At 42.5% G+C, this 17,430-nt stretch overlaps 1 protein-coding gene across 1 annotated transcript in view; it reads left to right on the forward strand.

The window, feature by feature from the left end:
* Proser2 (proline and serine rich 2) overlaps positions 1–17,430 on the forward strand; it is a 30,528-nt gene that overhangs the window by 7,693 nt on the left and 5,405 nt on the right. The window contains exons 2-3 of the mRNA XM_010621365.3: positions 5,081–5,299; positions 16,941–17,193. Of these exons, the coding sequence (XP_010619667.1) occupies positions 5,162–5,299; positions 16,941–17,193 (391 nt within the window). The 5' untranslated portion in view covers positions 5,081–5,161. The remainder of the gene's footprint in view (positions 1–5,080; positions 5,300–16,940; positions 17,194–17,430) is intronic.

The following is a 17,430-nucleotide window of genomic DNA, read 5'->3' on the forward strand; positions in this document are numbered from 1 at the left end:
AGTTTTTTTTTTTTGAGACAGGGTCTCACTATGTAGTTGGGTCTGACTTAGAACTCACTATGTAGTCCAGGCTGGTCTCAAACTCACAGCAATCCTCCTGCCTCAGCCTCCCAAGTGCTGGGATTTCAGGCGTGCGCCTCCACGCCCGACCCTATTAAACTTCTTGTTATAAAACTCATTTTTCGGGGCTAGGGTTACATGATAGACCACTTTCAAGGCTCTGGGTTCAGGCCCCAGCTCTGAAAAATACTTTTTTTCAATTTTATTAACACATATTTAGATACAAACAGGAAGCAGCGTGGCATAGTTGGAAACTATAAAAGACTTTGAGAAAACCAGAGCAAAGTGCCTGTCACTTAGAAGACACTCAGTGCATGTTCATATGAGCACATTGTCAAGAGCCACCATCAGGCAGACCCACAATGGCTGCTTTGTGTCTTTATTTTCACCCACTATTTAACCGTATGAAAAAGCCCACTCATGATGTTGAGCTGTGACTCAGACTCGGTTCCCACGGCGGACTCTTTCGTTTTCAATGTTCTTGAAGAACATTTTTTAAAGTATGTTTTTGGCTGTTAGATTATTATATTGTAATTTTTCAGGGTGTAGCTTTAAAGGTAATTTCTTTGCTGAGATAGTTTTTTTCTAGATTTTGGAACAGATCCTCACAGAATTCCTGGGAGTGGCAGCTGGAGAACGGTGATCAAGAGCAGTAGGACCTATGCGAAGCGTTAGTTCTGCCCTCTCTGGAGGTCGCACCTTGGCCCTGTCCTGCCCTGCAAATGTTTCTCTATTTACTTAGTTTAGGTTTTCTGTTTTCTTGTTATGTCTGTTCCATTTAGTTTTTTTCTAACTTAAGTGAGATGCTTCGTTTAGTAAATATCAGCATTCATTTGCATTCGTTGCATCCCGTAGGTGTTGATGTGTATGTAGCATTTCTGTTATCATTTGCCCTAAATATTTTCAAATTTCTAAACTATGTGTATGATCGTTTCATCCTTGGGTACGAACCCTCCTTGGCTCCCTGGCACCTGTGGGTGAAGTTCAAGGTTCAGTCTCCTTTGCTTACCACACCCTTCCACTGGTACTTTCATCTGTTTCCACTGGTTTTGTACCTTACGCCTTAATTAAGGTCAGGCTTTCCCCTCTCATTCACCATTGTTCGAATAGGCCAGGCACATATCTTCGCTTATTTTCTTTTCTCTGTTTGGAATTCCCACCAAAATTTAACCAGCAGTCACCTTAAATGTTAGCCATCTCTCGGGGCTTGGCTTAGGTCTCCTCGTGTGCTGTGAAAGTGTTAGTGCTCCCTCCTCCACTCTTCCATGTTTCCGGCCGTGGCCCTGAACTTAGCTGCATATCTGTTTTCCATAAGAGTCGATTTGAGATATGCCATCAGTTTCTTTTTTTGGGGGGGTCAATTTTCTAAATACATACGCCCGGGCTTTGACCCATAAATGTATTCAGTAGGTCTGAGTCGGAGTCCCAGAGAGCTTCTGACTCCGCACCTGGATGGAGAAGCAGTGTGCAGAGGGCTCCGGTGGATTCGTGTCTGTGTCTAGTTCTCGACTCTGCTCAGTGTGAAGTAGGAAAATGGTAAACATCAAGCAGCATGCTTAGGCTAGAAAGGAAAAGTTCAGATTGAGCGAGTATTGATCAGCATAAAACTTCAATTCTGAAGCTTGATGTGAGTGGATTAAAGATGACTGCTTTTAGGAAAGTGGTGTTTTGAGGTTAACTCCGCAGAATAACACAGTGAGAGAAGAGAATAAGAAGGCTGGGAGAATACACGGCTGCGGCAGCCGTGCAGCTGAGAGCCACGGTCCTGTCCTGGGGAGTAGGGCAAGCAAGGAAGTGGATACAGCGGACCTTGTAAAGGGAGATGTGAGGGCTGTCCACTGGATGAATGTGAGCGGGGGAAGAGGCAGGAGTCCTTGAAAGTCTCCAGAGCTTTGTGTGATGAGGCCACAAGTCCCTAGGCCTATTGATGGGCCTTGGACTAGCGTAGATCGGCTCTGGGATTCAGCAACCCAGAGACCTCAGGTAAACAGTGAGAAGACCTAGAGTGGTTATTTGGGTTGTGCTGTACACCTGACTGCGGTGATTTGGGATGGAGCTGGAGTTGGTGATGGCAGAAGGAGAGCTTTATGCATACTTTGTAGGTCATTCTAGGTTCTTTCTGGAGCGCCCAGGGGAAGGTGGAAGAAAGGAGCTGCCTTTGTCTTTTAAATCCTGTCCAGTCACTCTAGAGCTGGCAAAGCATAGGATTTTGTGAGGCAGGTGGCACCACCACTGAGCTAAATCCCTGGCCCCGAAAGCATACTATTTCGTCGGTGGTCCTGGGCATTCATGTTTCATCAGGAGTCCACTTGTTCCACTGCCACAGCCTCACAGGTCTTCTGGGCCTTCCTCTCCTATGGCTGCTGTCCTTGACCAGACAGGCTGGGCAGATGCAAGTTCACTGAGATGGGGACATCCTGTGACTTTGTTCTCTTTGTTCAAACAGGAAACTAGACTTTACCGAAAGAAGGATGTTTCTAGGAAATAATGTGAAATAAACACAGGAACTGGAAAATAATAAAAGAAAATTAGCACACATGCCTCATATTCCTGCTTTTACCATATGAACTTGTGATTTCTTTTCTTTCTTATTTTTTTGATACCAGGCATCAAACTCCAGCCCTTGCACTTGTGAGGCAGGCGGCAGAACCACTGAGCCAAATCCCCAACCAAACTTGTGCTTTCTTAGTGAATCTTACTCTCCTCTTGGGTAGCAGTGAGCTTCTTGACTCATCCGACCCTGGTCTTACTTTTCATAGTGTGTCCTTTTGGGAAACCCAGGGTGAACCCTTAGACGCGGAAAGTGAGTATGTAAAGTGGTGATGACCCACACAGATACGTGGCTGTGTCAGCACCGCCAAGCCTGTTGGCTCTGTCTCGGGAGTCCTGGTCTCGGGGTGTCCCTTTCCAGAAAGGCAAGAGAAGAAGCTTGCTTTCTTTCCCTACCCTTCAGAAAACTGCTGGACAGTGGACCTCCAGTGCAACTCTGTATTTTCAGTTCTAGGAAACCACAAAATCTCCATCCTTTGACAGATCAAAGATTGACATCCTGACCACCTCTGTCTTTGGGAAGATCCTGGTTACTTTCCTCATATTCTTTCAAGAGAACAGTATACAGAAGCCTAAATATTATAGTTTTCAGCTTTTAAAGTTACAACACAGGAAATACATTACTTTCAGAAGTACCATCTGGCCATACTCTCAGGTCTGCCAGTGGCTGCTGTCACTGACCAGTGTTGGGCCCAATGCTAAAGGTCCCCACAGACTGCTGGGACCCCGGCTCCTGAGCTACGTGGGCAAAGCCGCACTTCCCTTCCCTTCCCGTGGTCCACACTGGTGTACGTGTGGGCGGGGGAGACTCCTTGTCCTGTAGCCCTCCTTTCCTGGGAAGTGATTCACTGTGGAAGCTGAGTCGGTGGGTGGGATCTGGCCCATCAGGGACAGTTTAAGAATGAGCCTGTCTTCCCCACCCTGCCTGTCCCACCTTAGTCTGGCTCTTCTGGGCCCGGGGACTTAGCTGCAGTCTACCTGTCTACCTTTGCCAGGCAGTGCTCCAGCCAGTGCTGTCCACACACTTGATATGGCAACAGGTATGTACACGAGGTCCATGTTAGGCATTCGGTTAACATTTTAAGTCTTTTTTATTTACCTGTTCGGAGTAATGATAACTTACAAGAAGTGTACATTCTCAGAATCTCTGGTTCCTTAACCTCGCTCTTAAGTTGCCATTTGACCTGTACTGATTCATCTGAAAAGTGAAGAGAAATGGAGTGAAGAACAGTTTTTAAAATCTGTTTTTAGAGAGATAGCTGCAGGATTTCTTTAAGAAAGTTTTCACAATAAGTTTTGAAGTCTTAATGATAGGATCTCCCTAAAGGTGTTTAATATTGATGAGACCACAAGTGGTTGTCTATTAAATACCTCCTGTTGATTAATATTTTATTTTGGTCTTCTAGAATGTTTTGTTGAATTCAGTTGTTGTTCAGGAACTGAGCTGCATTTCCTGCTATAATGGGATCAGAGGACAGTATGAATCTAAGGAGCTTAGAAAGAACACTTTTGATGTTTTTGATCTTGGAAGTAAAACACATGACTCTAGTAACTTAGGGTACTTTACATTTTATGTGGAAGTTGCAATAGAATGGGGTTCCAAAGAGTCCTCAAGCCTGAAGATGTCAGCCAGACTTCCGTTGGTAACATCGTAGTTTTTGTCACTTTACCTTAACTCTGAGCGCAGTAAGCTAGAAAAAGAGCCAGTTTTGTGATGCCTGAGGCAAAAAAGACAGAAAAGCCTGAGTGTGAGCAAGCCTGAGAATGTAGAACCACAGTGCAAAAAAAAAAGGTTCCCAAAGCATCATTTTAGAAAAGTCACTTTAGCACCAGAGTAAGTTTTAGTACCTCGGTCTTTCCTTAAAAATAATTCTTACATCTTCAGAATGGGTAACAGTATGATGGACAAACAAAGCAGCAGCATCCCACACAGTTGTCCCCTGGTGTCTGACTGCCTTTGCTGTAATACCTGAGTCTGTGAATGCAGATGAACAGCACACACGCTGACCTTCTGTTTCTGATGGATGAGGCATTTGTGCTCCTTAATCTTGATTGTTAACCTGGATTAAGGGACCACAAGGCCGGTGATCAGACTGTGAGGTCACTAACCTCATCAGTGGCTTAACCCATTGGCGAGTTTAACGCGGAATGGGCTATGAGGAGATGGGGCCGAGGTGGGGGAAGTGAGTCACGAGTCCCTAGCCCTTGTTTCCCTGGCTCTTCCCTTGTGCTCTGCTTTCCCACTGCCATGAAGTGAGCAGCTTTCCTCCGCTCTGCCCTTCTGCCCTGATGTTTTTGCATTGGAGCCAGTGGATCATGAACTAAAACCTGAAGCCATGAGCCAAATAAACCTCTTCCCTTTTAAATTGTGGGTGTCATGTGTTTTGTCCCAGTGACAGAAACCTGACCAATACAGCATTTTACTAACTAGACCCACTAACTGTTGTCACTTTGTGCTTGATTTCCCTAGAAGTACTCTTCTGCCTCAGGATGGGATACTGGCTCCTGCCTCACACCCTGTGAGCAAGCCAGCGCCGAGGTTTTTGTGGGGATGCCTGTCAACCGCCACAAGTCAGATTCTTTGGAGATGGACTCTGACATGTCACCCAGCTGCAGACTCAGTGACTTGAGCAGAGGAGGGAGCTTGGAGAGTCGGAGCAGCAGTTCTCGGTCCAGAAGTTTTACTTTGGTAAGTGATGGTTTTCTTTAATGCTTTTATATTATTTGGTTAGTTGATTTTGCTGCAGATCCTTCTCTCTTTTAAGGAATATCTTACAAAATCCTTTTGGGTTAGTAACTAGCTTGATGTTTAACAATACTTGTGAAATGGCATTTGACTTTTATCCTAAATTTTGCACAAACACAAACATTACTCATGGCAGTGGAGTGAATCTCTAGCCATAGCCAGTAATGTAGGGCAGTTTAACGTCAGAAAGTGTCATACCTGAAGACAACATGAAAACACTCACTGCTGCCTTTGAGTTCATATGTTTGAAAGAAGAGGAATATCGCAAAGGATAAAAACAATTCACTTGAAAACAGATTTTTAACCACCTTAGAAGTCCTTTTCTTTCAGAGTAGAGACCAGAGATGGTAAACCTTTTAGAGACAGGTGCCCAAACTGTAACCCAAAACCCACTTATTTATTGCAAAGTGCCAACATTGCAATTAAACCTGGATACCAAGGTTTTAGATTAGAAAAAAATAACTCCTACATTAACATCTTTTGTCTTAAAAGACAAACAGATAATACATGTGCCATTGGTCTAGACCTTCACACAGCATTAACTAGCTTGGGAAGTTTATAGTCTTTAGTTGGAAAGAGGTGATGTTTTGCAAACCCCTCCCTCCAGGATACTCATCTTCGCAAGAGAGAGACATATTCATAAAAGGAAGTGCAGATGAGAACTGACCCTCAGACCCCACTGTAACAGTCCGTGGCACAGACCATCCTCTTCCGGTGGGAGCATCAGTAATAACAATTCTAGAAATTCTTGCTTGCATGTTTTCTTTTTTTAAACCACAATAGCAATATGTAATAAATATTATTTGATTAGTTCACAAAATTAAAAATATATAACGTTACCCTCTGAATATCTCAGAGACTAAAAATACATAAGAACGTGGAGTTTAAAACTCATTTTTTATGCTTGGTGCAGGAGCATACACCCATAAATCTCAGCTACTTGGGAAGCTGAGGCAGGAGGATCACAAATTTGAGGCCAGCCTGGCAAAATAACGAGACCCTGTCTCAAACACAAAAACAAAAAAAACCCCAACATTTTAATTTTTTTTCTTTTCTTTTTTGGTAACGGGGATTGAACTTGGGACCTTGTGTTTGCAAGGCAGGCACTGGAACCACTGAGCTAAATCCCCAGCCCTCAACTTCTAACTTTTAAAAATAATATAAAGAACTTTAAAAGGCATATTATAAGACAATGCAGAAAATATATAAATATTCCAGTTGTTAGTGGCATAGATTCTTCAAAATGTAATTAAAAAGCACGCCTACTCTGACATAAAAGGATATTTCAAAACTAGATGAGACTAATTTAGCCCCAGTAGTATAAAAGACTACTTTGTACATATCATGATGAAATAGAATTGAAAATGTTTGTCGGGCAACCTTGGTCTCTAAGTGAATGTAGATAACTAGGAACAGGCAAATGAGTATTGAGGTCTGCCATGGATAATATAAGAAATGTCATTAGGTTGAAGATGAGAAAGCTCTCTTACATTACAGATGTCTTACATAAGTGAGAATAGTACTTTGCTTCTTAGCCTTGTGAAGAGTTACTCTGAGCTTTTGGTGTTAGGCTTGGTGGGTTTTACTGTGGGCTGAGTTAAATGGAATCAGAGGAACATTCCCTGAGGCCTATAACAAGTCCTTGTACATTTTTAAAGTTGCTTTCTTCTTTACTGACTAGTACGTATTCCAAAATGGTAACTAGCCAGTGTCCTGAAATGAACTCAGAGCAGTAAATGGCACAAGGATGTTGAAGACATACTCACGTTTGTTTGTTCCTTCCTTCCTTCCTTTTCTTTCTTTCCTTCTTTCTTCGTACGGGTATGGAACTCAGGACCTTGGCACTTGCGAGGCAGGCGGCAGCACCACTGAGCTAAGTCCACAGCCCCATACTCAGGTTCTTATCCAGATCTGTGTACTACTGCAGGAGCCCATCACCTTCAGCTTTGTTTTCCATGTCAGGTGAGAGAGGGGCCAGTGGGTTGATAACTCTCCCTCCAGGGCTGTTGTAAAGCTGAACACCTGGTCCCCAATCAGTGCCTCATTCCAGCTTCCCTTTTCCCAGGGTCCCGAGCTTCCGTTTCTTCCTCATCCCACCACCACTGTACATGCTTCTCAGTAGTCTCTTTCTTGTATCAGTCATCTGCTACAGTAGCTTTCTCTGATCACTAAAGGTAACATGGTGAAAGGGAAGTAATTCCCACGGAGCTGTTCTAAGACGACAGTGTATTTAGGGTCCTTATTCCTCAAGAGGGTAACTGTGAGCCAGGTGTTATGGTGTATGCCTACAGTCCCAGCATTCTGGGAGGCTGAGGCAGAAGGACTCCAGTTTAGTCACTTAATTTAGTGACTTAGTAAGTATTTGTCTCAAATTTTTTTTAAGACTTGGAATGTAGCTCAGTGAAAAGCCCTTCAGTTCCTAGTACCACCAAAAAATTAAGTGGGGGATAGTAATTATGTTTGTGGGTTTTTAACTTTTCTTGTTTTTTCTTGGAGGATTTATTCTTCTAAATATTTTTTTTTTTTGCTTTTTGAGACAAGGTCTCGCTACATAGTTGAGACTGACCTGGAATGTAGCCCAGGCTGGTCTCAAACTCACAGCGATCCTCCTGCCTCAGCCTCCCAGGTGCTGGGGTTACAAGCGTGCGCTACCATGCCCAGCCTCCTAAACATTTTGTAAAATGTGATAACTGGAACTGGAACCAATTGGCCGAATATCTGAATATGTCATTACCTTTGAAATTTGAAAGGAGCATCTTCAATGGAAATATAAGGCATATTTATTTACAGAGCTAGTGGCATGGTTGGAGAAGTCACTGCCTGAAGAGGTGAGGAAAACCCAAAAGGTCTGAGAAGAATTTAGAGGCGTTCACAGATTGTGTTGGTTACTTTTCTCTCATTGCTGAGACAAAATACCAGGCCCCAAAAGTTAAAGGGTTTTTTGGCCTACAGTTCGTAGAGATTTCAGTTCATAATTGGCTGGCTGCAAGACAGGGAGCTAAAACAGACATTGCAGAGGAGAAACAACATTGTGCACACAAGGTAGCAAAGGCAACAAGGGACCTTCACAGTGTCTTTTGCTCCTTTTATTCAGAATACCTGGATTAGGGCACTGCCAAACTAGCAACTCGGGTGTGGTGGTTTAGTAATCACACACCCTTAATCTTGGCATCACACATTCCAGACTTGGCTACCTGGGAAAGACTGCATGAGGCTTTGGGACATCTAGACGCAAGCCACAACACAGATGATGGCCTTTTAGTGCTACTGCAGGAAGCTCTGATGTTAGGCCACCTGTACAGTATGCGTGACCTCTCACGTCCAGTCCCAGATACTCGTGCCACTTCAGAAATCACGCCAGTGCCACTGCCAGGGAAAGAATGCCGTCTTATGCCAGCGCCTTGGGTTCTTACTGTGTTCCTGAAGTCTGTTCTCCCAAGGGCTTATTGGAGCTAGCTGGCTGGCAAGAGTGAGTGGGTCTTCATACTTACAGTTAACTCCTTAGGAATCTGACCTAAGTGTTGTTTACTTCTTAAGGGTGGGTTGGGGACATCCTGACCATATTTCCTATTCATTTTTATCTCTAATTTAGGCAGAAACCATGATCCAAAGCCACTGGTGAATCGTTGAGATTTAATATTGATTTAGCCCCCAGTGTTCGTTGTCCCTAAGCGGATGAGTGCTGGTAGACCTGAAGGTACATAACATGTCCCTCAGCAGCCCCTCCTCCTGCAATGCACTGCATGCTCTGTGGCCTAGGCCGCTGGTCCTAGAGTAAGGTGGTGGAATGGGCAGTGGGGAATGCTTTCCTCATGGCCAGGTCAGGCTTAAGTCCAAGCAGTGTACTAGGAATTTGATATGCCGTCAGAGCTGTGATTGAAGAGCAAAAAGACGGGAGTAAGAAAGGAGAAGCCGACTTGTCAGTAAGTACCTCCCTCTCCTTACAGTGCCACTTCCTACATGGGATCAGAAACAATCCTGGTTAAAACAGTAATTTTAAGACACAAGTAACTAGCTTCTGGGGGATCTTAATTCAGTAAACATTAGTAATACCTACTCTGTACAAGTCCTGCATATATTCCAGTTTAAGCTTTTTTAAGCTCGGTTTCTTGACTTTACCAAGGTAAACCTGTAGAGTTAGGACAGAGTGACACAGCTTAGAAGAAAACTCAGAGCACTTGTAATGCTACACATGTAAGGTATTTCTGCCCTAGTCAAGATCTCTTTACAAGAGATAGAGATCAGGGATGGGTGTATGAGCTCAGCAGGAGAGCACTCGTCACTGAAGGTAGGGACAGAAGGAGTAAGGGGTTGGAGAGACCAAGAAATAGAAGATAAAAGTGATCTCTGTTGCCAGTTTAAAGAAGTTTAAGGCACCCAGGGAGCCCAAGTGCAATCCTTTGAAACGATTGTTCTTTAGTTCTGTAATCAAGACTGTACACATATCTCATTCCTCGCTAGTTTGTCTGTCCTTTTCCTGCCAGAAGTATAGGTTTACATTAGCCATAGTGAAAAATTACAAGTGTCTAGTTAGAAATACCCGTAATTAAGTTTTTATTCAGAAATGGGAAGTGCTATGCACACTTACATGGTCTTTCTTTTGAGGTTGCCAAAGTAAGCCAGGCTGCAAAGCCATGTAGAACAAGGCTTAGCTATGTTTTCCTCTCTCTGGCTCTATTCCATTTCAGCTTTGAGGGGTCTCTCATCAACTCAGATTATAAAAGCAATAAAGCATTGCTCAGATGTCAGGGAGATCATTTTGGTGTCTGTAAGGACATACGGACATCTTGATCGTGCTCTGGCAAAGCAGATACCCTGGACTGGTGACTAGGGCTCAGGCATGAGGTTGGGGAGGCAGAAGTGTTGGTGCTTGATTCATCTCAAGAAATGTTTTTAGTCATCATTTTTGTAATTTTGAGGAGGTTCTAGAATTCATGTAAGTTTTTGCTGGTTCCTTTTTTTAAATCCCTCACTATAAGTTGCTACTTTTGTCTCAATCTGTAGTAAAAGAAAATCAAAAAGATAAGTCCTAAGAATTTAATGTGGGAGCAAGAATGAGGAGTTTTTCTTGAAGTAGGGGTTATTCCAGTGTGTGTATTTAAAATCTTCTCAAATCTCTTATTCAACCAAACAAAGGTTTTTGTTTTTTTCTTCTCTGTAATACCCTTCCTTCCCCCAAAATACCTGTCTCAAATCTGTTCCATCATAGATATGTATGGGATTGCTGACACTTGCAAGTATTGTCAGGATTCCTTTAAAAAGTTTATCATCTGACTTTATCTGGACCATCCTCTCAGCTTGACTGGTCTGCATGGATATTTTCTGTTACTTTTGTGCGGGAAGAATAGAGATCCACAAGAATTTGTCTCTCAGTGGGAGGGTTGTTCAGTGTGCATTCTGATTACCCTAACATAGCCCTTTTACATTCTCTGGCTTCAATGCACTAGAAGTTATGTCTTCAAAATGTAATACCTGTGTTAGGGAAGAACTGTGTTTCTCACATTCTTGAAGATGTGTTTCCCTCAGAGACTTGTAGACAATACCTTAAGTGAGTATGGTCGGATAGAATAGGTAAGGTATGGCTCTCTCAGTATCTTTCTTACTATCTGGAGATTTGTAGCTTTAAAATTTTTCCCTTATGCTCCAAATCTGTACATTAAAAATGCCATTTATTTATTTTATATTAATACATTTTATTTGTCCCATTCCTCCCCTATGTACAAAAGCTTTGTTCCCAAAAAATACCATTTATAAAGAGGGATTTTTAAATATTTCTGCTGTCAGTAATTTTCAAATTAATAGTTATAAACATTTTTTCTGACTCATTCTTTTTTGTTTGGTTTTTTTTTTGAGACAGGGTCTCACCATGTAGTGAGACTCACCTGGAACTCACTGCGTAGCCCAGGCTGGTCTCGAGCTCACAGCAATCCTCCTGCCTCAGCCTCCCGAGCTGACTCATTCTTTACCTAGAAGGCTGGTTTTTATTTGTCTTCATTTCCAATGAACTTAGTCCTTGGGAGATAAGTTACTAAATACCATTTCCAAAAGCACCACCAGGCCAGCAAGGATAACCATTGTAAGGCTCTAGTTTTCTGCATCCCCCCACCATACACACATAGAGCCAAAAATTCAAATAAAAGTCACACACCATAAAGCTTACCCATTTAAAGCGTGCCATTCAGTGGTTTTCAGTATATTTACTGTTGTGCAGCTGTCATCACTATTTTAGAACATTTTCGTCCCATCCTAATGTCTATACTACCCAAAACAATCTCTACATTCACTGTGACCCCTATCAAAATACCAGTGACATTCTTCACAGAACTCAAAAATCCTGAAGTTCATATGGAATCATAAAAAACCCCAAATAGCTAGAACTAGCTTGAGCAAAAAGAACAAAGTAAGAAGTATTACAGTCTGATTTTAAAAATATACTATAAAGCTACAGTAATCAAAACAGCATGGTATTGGCATAAATACATACAGACCAATGGAACAGAATAGAGAATTTAGAAGTAAACTCACACATATAGCCAGTGGATTTTAAACAAACATGCTAAAAACTCACATTGGAGAAAAGACAGGTTTCAATAAATTGCATATACACAGAGTCCACCAAAAAATGTATACACACTTCAGAAAATGAAAAACTTAGGGGCCGGGGATTTGGCTCAGTGGTTCTGCCATCTGTCTCGCAAGTGTAAGGACCCAAGTTCAATCCCCAGTACCAAAAAAAAAAAAAAAAAAAAAAGAAAAAAAAAAAAAAAAAAAGAAAAAAGAAAAAGAAAGAAAATGAAAAACCTGTATAAATATTTTAATGCTAAATTTATTCAGACATCATGACATTAATACAAGTTACTTTTGGATTCTACAACTACAAGAGGTGCTCAAAGTGGTGGCCATTACTTTCCAGACATTTATTAGCATGGTGGACTGCTGCTTGGTCAAGCTTGGTCATTGAGATTACTGCACGTGCACTTTCAATTTCTTCAGTAAGGGCCAGCAGTGTTGTGGATTTTTTGCAATATACAACATCCTCTAGGATTCCCCATATGAGGGTAACACACATCTGTTGAGAAAACATACTGTTTTTCTTTGCCTGAAGTGTGTATTCATTTTTTGGTGGACTCTTTATATATGTATCTGATTTGGGCATGTTTTACTGTATACATAGTTGAAGACATGTTACTGCACTAATATGCATAGTTCTTCATGTCTTTATCAGCTAATAAAATAGTGTGGATTTAATGGTTTTTGTTTGTTTTGGTACCGGGAACGAACTCTGGCCCTTATGCTTGTGAGGCAGGTGGTGGAATCACTGAGCTAAATCCCCAGCCCCACTTAATAGTTTTTGATTTACAGATTTATGCAGCCATTATCAGTTGGCTTTAGAACATTTTTATCCCTGCCCCCAAATTTCCATGCCCGTTCGCCATCATTTCCTGCTCCTCCTCCTCCAGCCTTTGCCCACCACACATCTTCCTCTGCACACTTCCTGTCCAAGCCAGCAGCTGGCATCTCCTCAAACAGGAGGCACAGACAGGAACTCCTCTGGCTTAGGTCCATGTCTTACTTTCCTGTCACTGAGACACGGTACCCAGCACTCACAACTTAAGAGGAGGAAAGGTTTGTTTGGCTCACAGTCTGTAGAAGCTTCAGTCCACAGTCAGGTGGTTCCAAGGCGGGACAACATGCAGAGGAGAAGCAGTTCATGACATGGCAGCAGGCAGTGGGCTGAGGGGACGGTAAATCCTTCTAGGCCACAACTCCAGTGACCCACCTCTTCTGATCAGATCCCACCTCCTGACAGCAAGTCAGCTATAAACTCATCAGTTGACTAATCTACTGATGATTATCATACCCCCAGATCCAGTCACCTTCCAAAAGCCTCACCTTGGAGCACATGAGACTTTGGGGGAGACATCAGATATTAACTATAATAATCCTGTGCCCCTTTTCTGGCCTTGCGGCACCCTGTGCCACAAGCCTTGGCTTGGATTTTGCTCCCTCTCTGCTTTCTTTCCTCACACAGGTGCACAAAGAATCTAGGTTTATTGAGAAGGCAGGTTCACACTGAGGGATCAGGCAGTAGACTGAGCCCACAGCATTTTTCATGTATCCAATTCCAGGGCTCCTGACCAGGCTGATCAAAAGACTCTTGAGTGTACATTCCAGTCATCTCACCCAGACCCTCACCCTAGAGAAAGCCCTAAAGTTGAGAAGGCAAGAATCCTAGAAGCCTGCTCACTGACCAGCCTGCCTGAAACTAATGTGTGTCTTGTGCAAATAAGAAGTGAACAGAAGTAGGAAGGAACTCGAGGTTAAAACTGTAGACTTAGGAACCCCAGGGTAAAATGCAAGTCTTTGCAGACATCCAAGCAGAATCTGTTGCTACTTAGTACTAAATGGTTAGAAAAAGAAATAAAATAAAAAGCAAGCTTGGAATTTGCTTCTAGTTTTGGCCCCTCCATGAAGCAGTTGTGTGGATCTTGGAAAGTCATTGCGTATCTCTGAGGCTATTTTTCACATCCCAGGTAAGGGAGCTGGGTGGATTGATTTTTTTATGTACCTCTCGAGTACACAGGGTACAAATAGGTGGGTAGGAGGCCCCCTCCTAAGCTTATTTTCCAGATGAAACCTCATGTTGGGACTGCCTGGTCTGAGGTTGGATACAACATGATTTTACACAGTTGTCATTTCGTCCTTCCCTTAGTGCAGGGAACTGGCATGTGTCTAAACTGAAGGTTCATGTTAGGCCAGCACTACAGTATTTCACCTATTACTATGCTGGGGATCCACTCCTTGCTTATGATAAGCAAGAGTATCACTGAACTACACTCCAGCTCAGGCCAATATGCTTTTAATTCTATTCTATATATGTCAAAAGCAAAATTATTATACCCAACCAAAATAGATTGTCTAAAAAAGTTGTGACTAACCCCACTGTGAAGGTACCAGTGGGACATTATTTTCCTAGACTTTATTCCAATAAAAAAGGCCATTGTTGAGGCTTATTTACTGGGGATTGAACTGAGGACCTTCACACTGGCTGTATCCTTAGCCAGTTATTGTTTGTTTAATTTTGAGACAGGGTCTTGCTGTCTCAAAGTTGCCCATGCTGGGCTCCAACTTGCAGTCCTCCTGTCTCAGCCTCCCAGAGTGCTGAGATTACAGGTCTGTGCCACCTGACTTTTTTTATATGGTTGTTACCACTGTTGTGTCATCCTAACAACATCCGTAGTAGTTGTAAGTGTTCACTAGGGAGATTTTTGCTATGCTAAAAGCCCTAATGATTTTAGATTTAAAGGACTTCTTGCTGAGGTAAACCACTCTGTGTGGGTAGAAGAAAAATGTGAATGACTTAGCTAAGGTGCCTAAAGAGCAGGAAGTGTTTAGTCTAACAGTAAGGTGTGTGTGAAGAAAGATGAAGTAGGAATGCATTCTGCCTCTGAAGACTCCATCAGTCTTCAGTGTATTATTTTTTAAATTTCCTAAAATGAATCAAAATAGACACGTGATGATGAGGTGACAGCATGTTGGTTACAGGATGCAAGACAGCCTCTAAGCTTGGTGGAAATTCAAAGGTGTATCAGACATAATTCTTTTAAGTGTAGAGTTGAGGTAGAAAACGTGGATGATGAATAACTAGAGTAAAAAATAGGGGCTGGAGATTTAGCTCAGTGGTCCCGCCGCCTGCCTCTCAAGCACAAGGTCTCAAGTTCGATCCCTGGTAAAAAAACAAAAACAAAAACAAAACCCACAGAAATAAGTAAAAAATGGAATTTTACCTAAGGAATTAATTCTGCTTCTAAATGTCTCTCAAGTCCATCTTCTCTCTCATCGCCACTACTCTGATCTCTTTAACTGTTCTCTACATTGTCTTCTACAGCCTATATTTTCTACATTTTAGCCACTCTGATTTTTCTAGAATGCATATTTAACTTTGTTTTGTTCCTTTTTGGTTCTCGCTCTTGCTCTCTCACACATGTATACTTTGTGCTACCTCATGACCACCCTCAATATTGACATCTAGCCTAACAGTGACACTCTCTTACATGACCACAGTGACCGTATTTTAACTGTCTCTTGTGTGGGACCTGACTTATTAATTTGGGAAACTTTCAGGATCTTTTCTTGGTTTTCAGTACATTGCAATTTCTCAATATGTACTTTGGTAGATATGCTTTCTTATTCATTAGGTGGGCCTTTTTTCAGAAAATTGGGAAACATATTGCTTTTTAGTGGTGTTTATGAAATTATTTTGATAATTTCTTCAACTCTTTCTAGAACTTCATTATTCAGATGTTGTCCCTCCCAGACATATCCTAATTTTTTTTTTCCTCAAGATTATCTCTAAACTTTTCATTGTGCTGCTGTTACATGTCTTTCAAAGAGCCTTTCTTCAACTTTTTTATTTTGACACTGGGGATCGGACTTCCGAGGCAGGCGTTGGAACTACTGAGCTAAATCCCCAGCCCCTTCAACTTTTTTTTTAAATAGCATCATGTTTATGGATTCAGTATCTCCTCATCTCTGTGAGGACAATGAGGATGATAACCTTTTTAAAATTTTCATTACTGGCCATTTGTTTCCTGTAAGTTCCTTTTTAAAATATCTTCTTTATTATTTAGATACATCTTGCATGGAAAAGTAGGATATTAAGAAACTGATGAATTCTGCCCTGGACTTGACTGGTACCTACCTGTAGAGTGATGTTAGGGGGTTTCTGGGATCAGCCACTGGGCTCTTGGGCCATTCAGATTCTCTAAAGAAGACTGTCCTCTGCTAGCTGGCGTCAGTTTGGCTTCATTTCCTCTTCCCATTTTCAGTGTGGTTTCTGACATGATCAGCTTTGCTTCATAGCCCACATTTGAGTTTTTCTTTCACCTTTTCTAAGAATGAGCATCTCACTTTCTGAAAGAGACTTTCAACCAGCTCTTCTCCTCTCAGCCTCACCTCACCTGAGAAGGGCTCAGCACACCAGTGCCTGAGCTCCAAGGGCACACAGGTGCACAACAGGTGGGTCATTGGCTGTCTCGGCTACTGACTGAAAATTCACCTTTCTTGGGTCTTCTTCACTACCTGTCCTTCTGCTCTGTCAGCTTCCCTTATTTTGTCTTTATCATCTCTTTTCCTGTTACTTTTGTCTTTGTGATTTATATCTATTTAAAAATTAAATCCTTTTACTATCTTAGTAGGGTTTCTTCAGAAGTCTCCCTTGTTAATAGAGAAAAAGAAGTACGTCTGACAGCAGTGAGTTGAAAATAGCTTTCCCAAGGAGCTGCTGAAGGAGTGTTGCTCTATCGTGTTGACTCATAGGAACAAGCTAGACCCCACAGTAGGGTCTAAGATCCTGGGTCTTTTACACTTTTTTGACAGTATTTTTGTCCGTGCAGGTGAAATAGTGAGGACCATAATACATGCAGATAATACACGTCAGTGGGGTAATGCACATGGCAGGGAATGGCCAGAGTGCAGTGACTTTTCTGCTCTGGGCCAGATATTACCCCTACTTTGTTAAGTTGTTTTCTCTTCAGAGACAGCACTGTTTATCTCCGTTCCCAACCCCAAACCTATCTTACAGGACGATGAAAGCCTCAAGTACCTCACACATGAGGAAAAAGACGTCATCCTGTTCTTTGAAGAGACTCTGGATTCCCTGGAAGATGACTTGGAGGAGCCAGTCCTGTGTGACAGTGGCATTCATTGCCAGTCTCCCCAGTCTCTGGAAGAGAGCCCATCCAGTCACTCTGAGCCAGAAGATGTCATCGATTTAGTGCAGCCTGGACCTGCAGTTGGGGAAGCGGAGTGCCTTCCAGATGCGTCTCAGATAGCAGGTGTGGGGTGAAGCACAGGTCCCGAACCTCTGTCCTGCTTTGCTGGTGTGTCCAAGACTCAGAGGCCCTTTCTGCTGTGTCCTCCTGTGTTTGCCAGTTGAGCAGCTCCTGGGCTTCCACAGAGAAAACAACTCTCTTGGTCATTTGATTGTCTGGCAAGGGGATTTGTAAGGACTAGGATAAAGAATTAGGTGTGTGCCCCGGTACCAAAAAAAAAAAAAGAATTACGGAGGGGGG

Source organism: Fukomys damarensis, unplaced genomic scaffold, assembly GCF_012274545.1.
Source record: "Fukomys damarensis isolate Sample0158 unplaced genomic scaffold, DMR_v1.0_HiC HiC_scaffold_10, whole genome shotgun sequence".
NCBI lineage: Eukaryota > Metazoa > Chordata > Mammalia > Rodentia > Bathyergidae > Fukomys > Fukomys damarensis.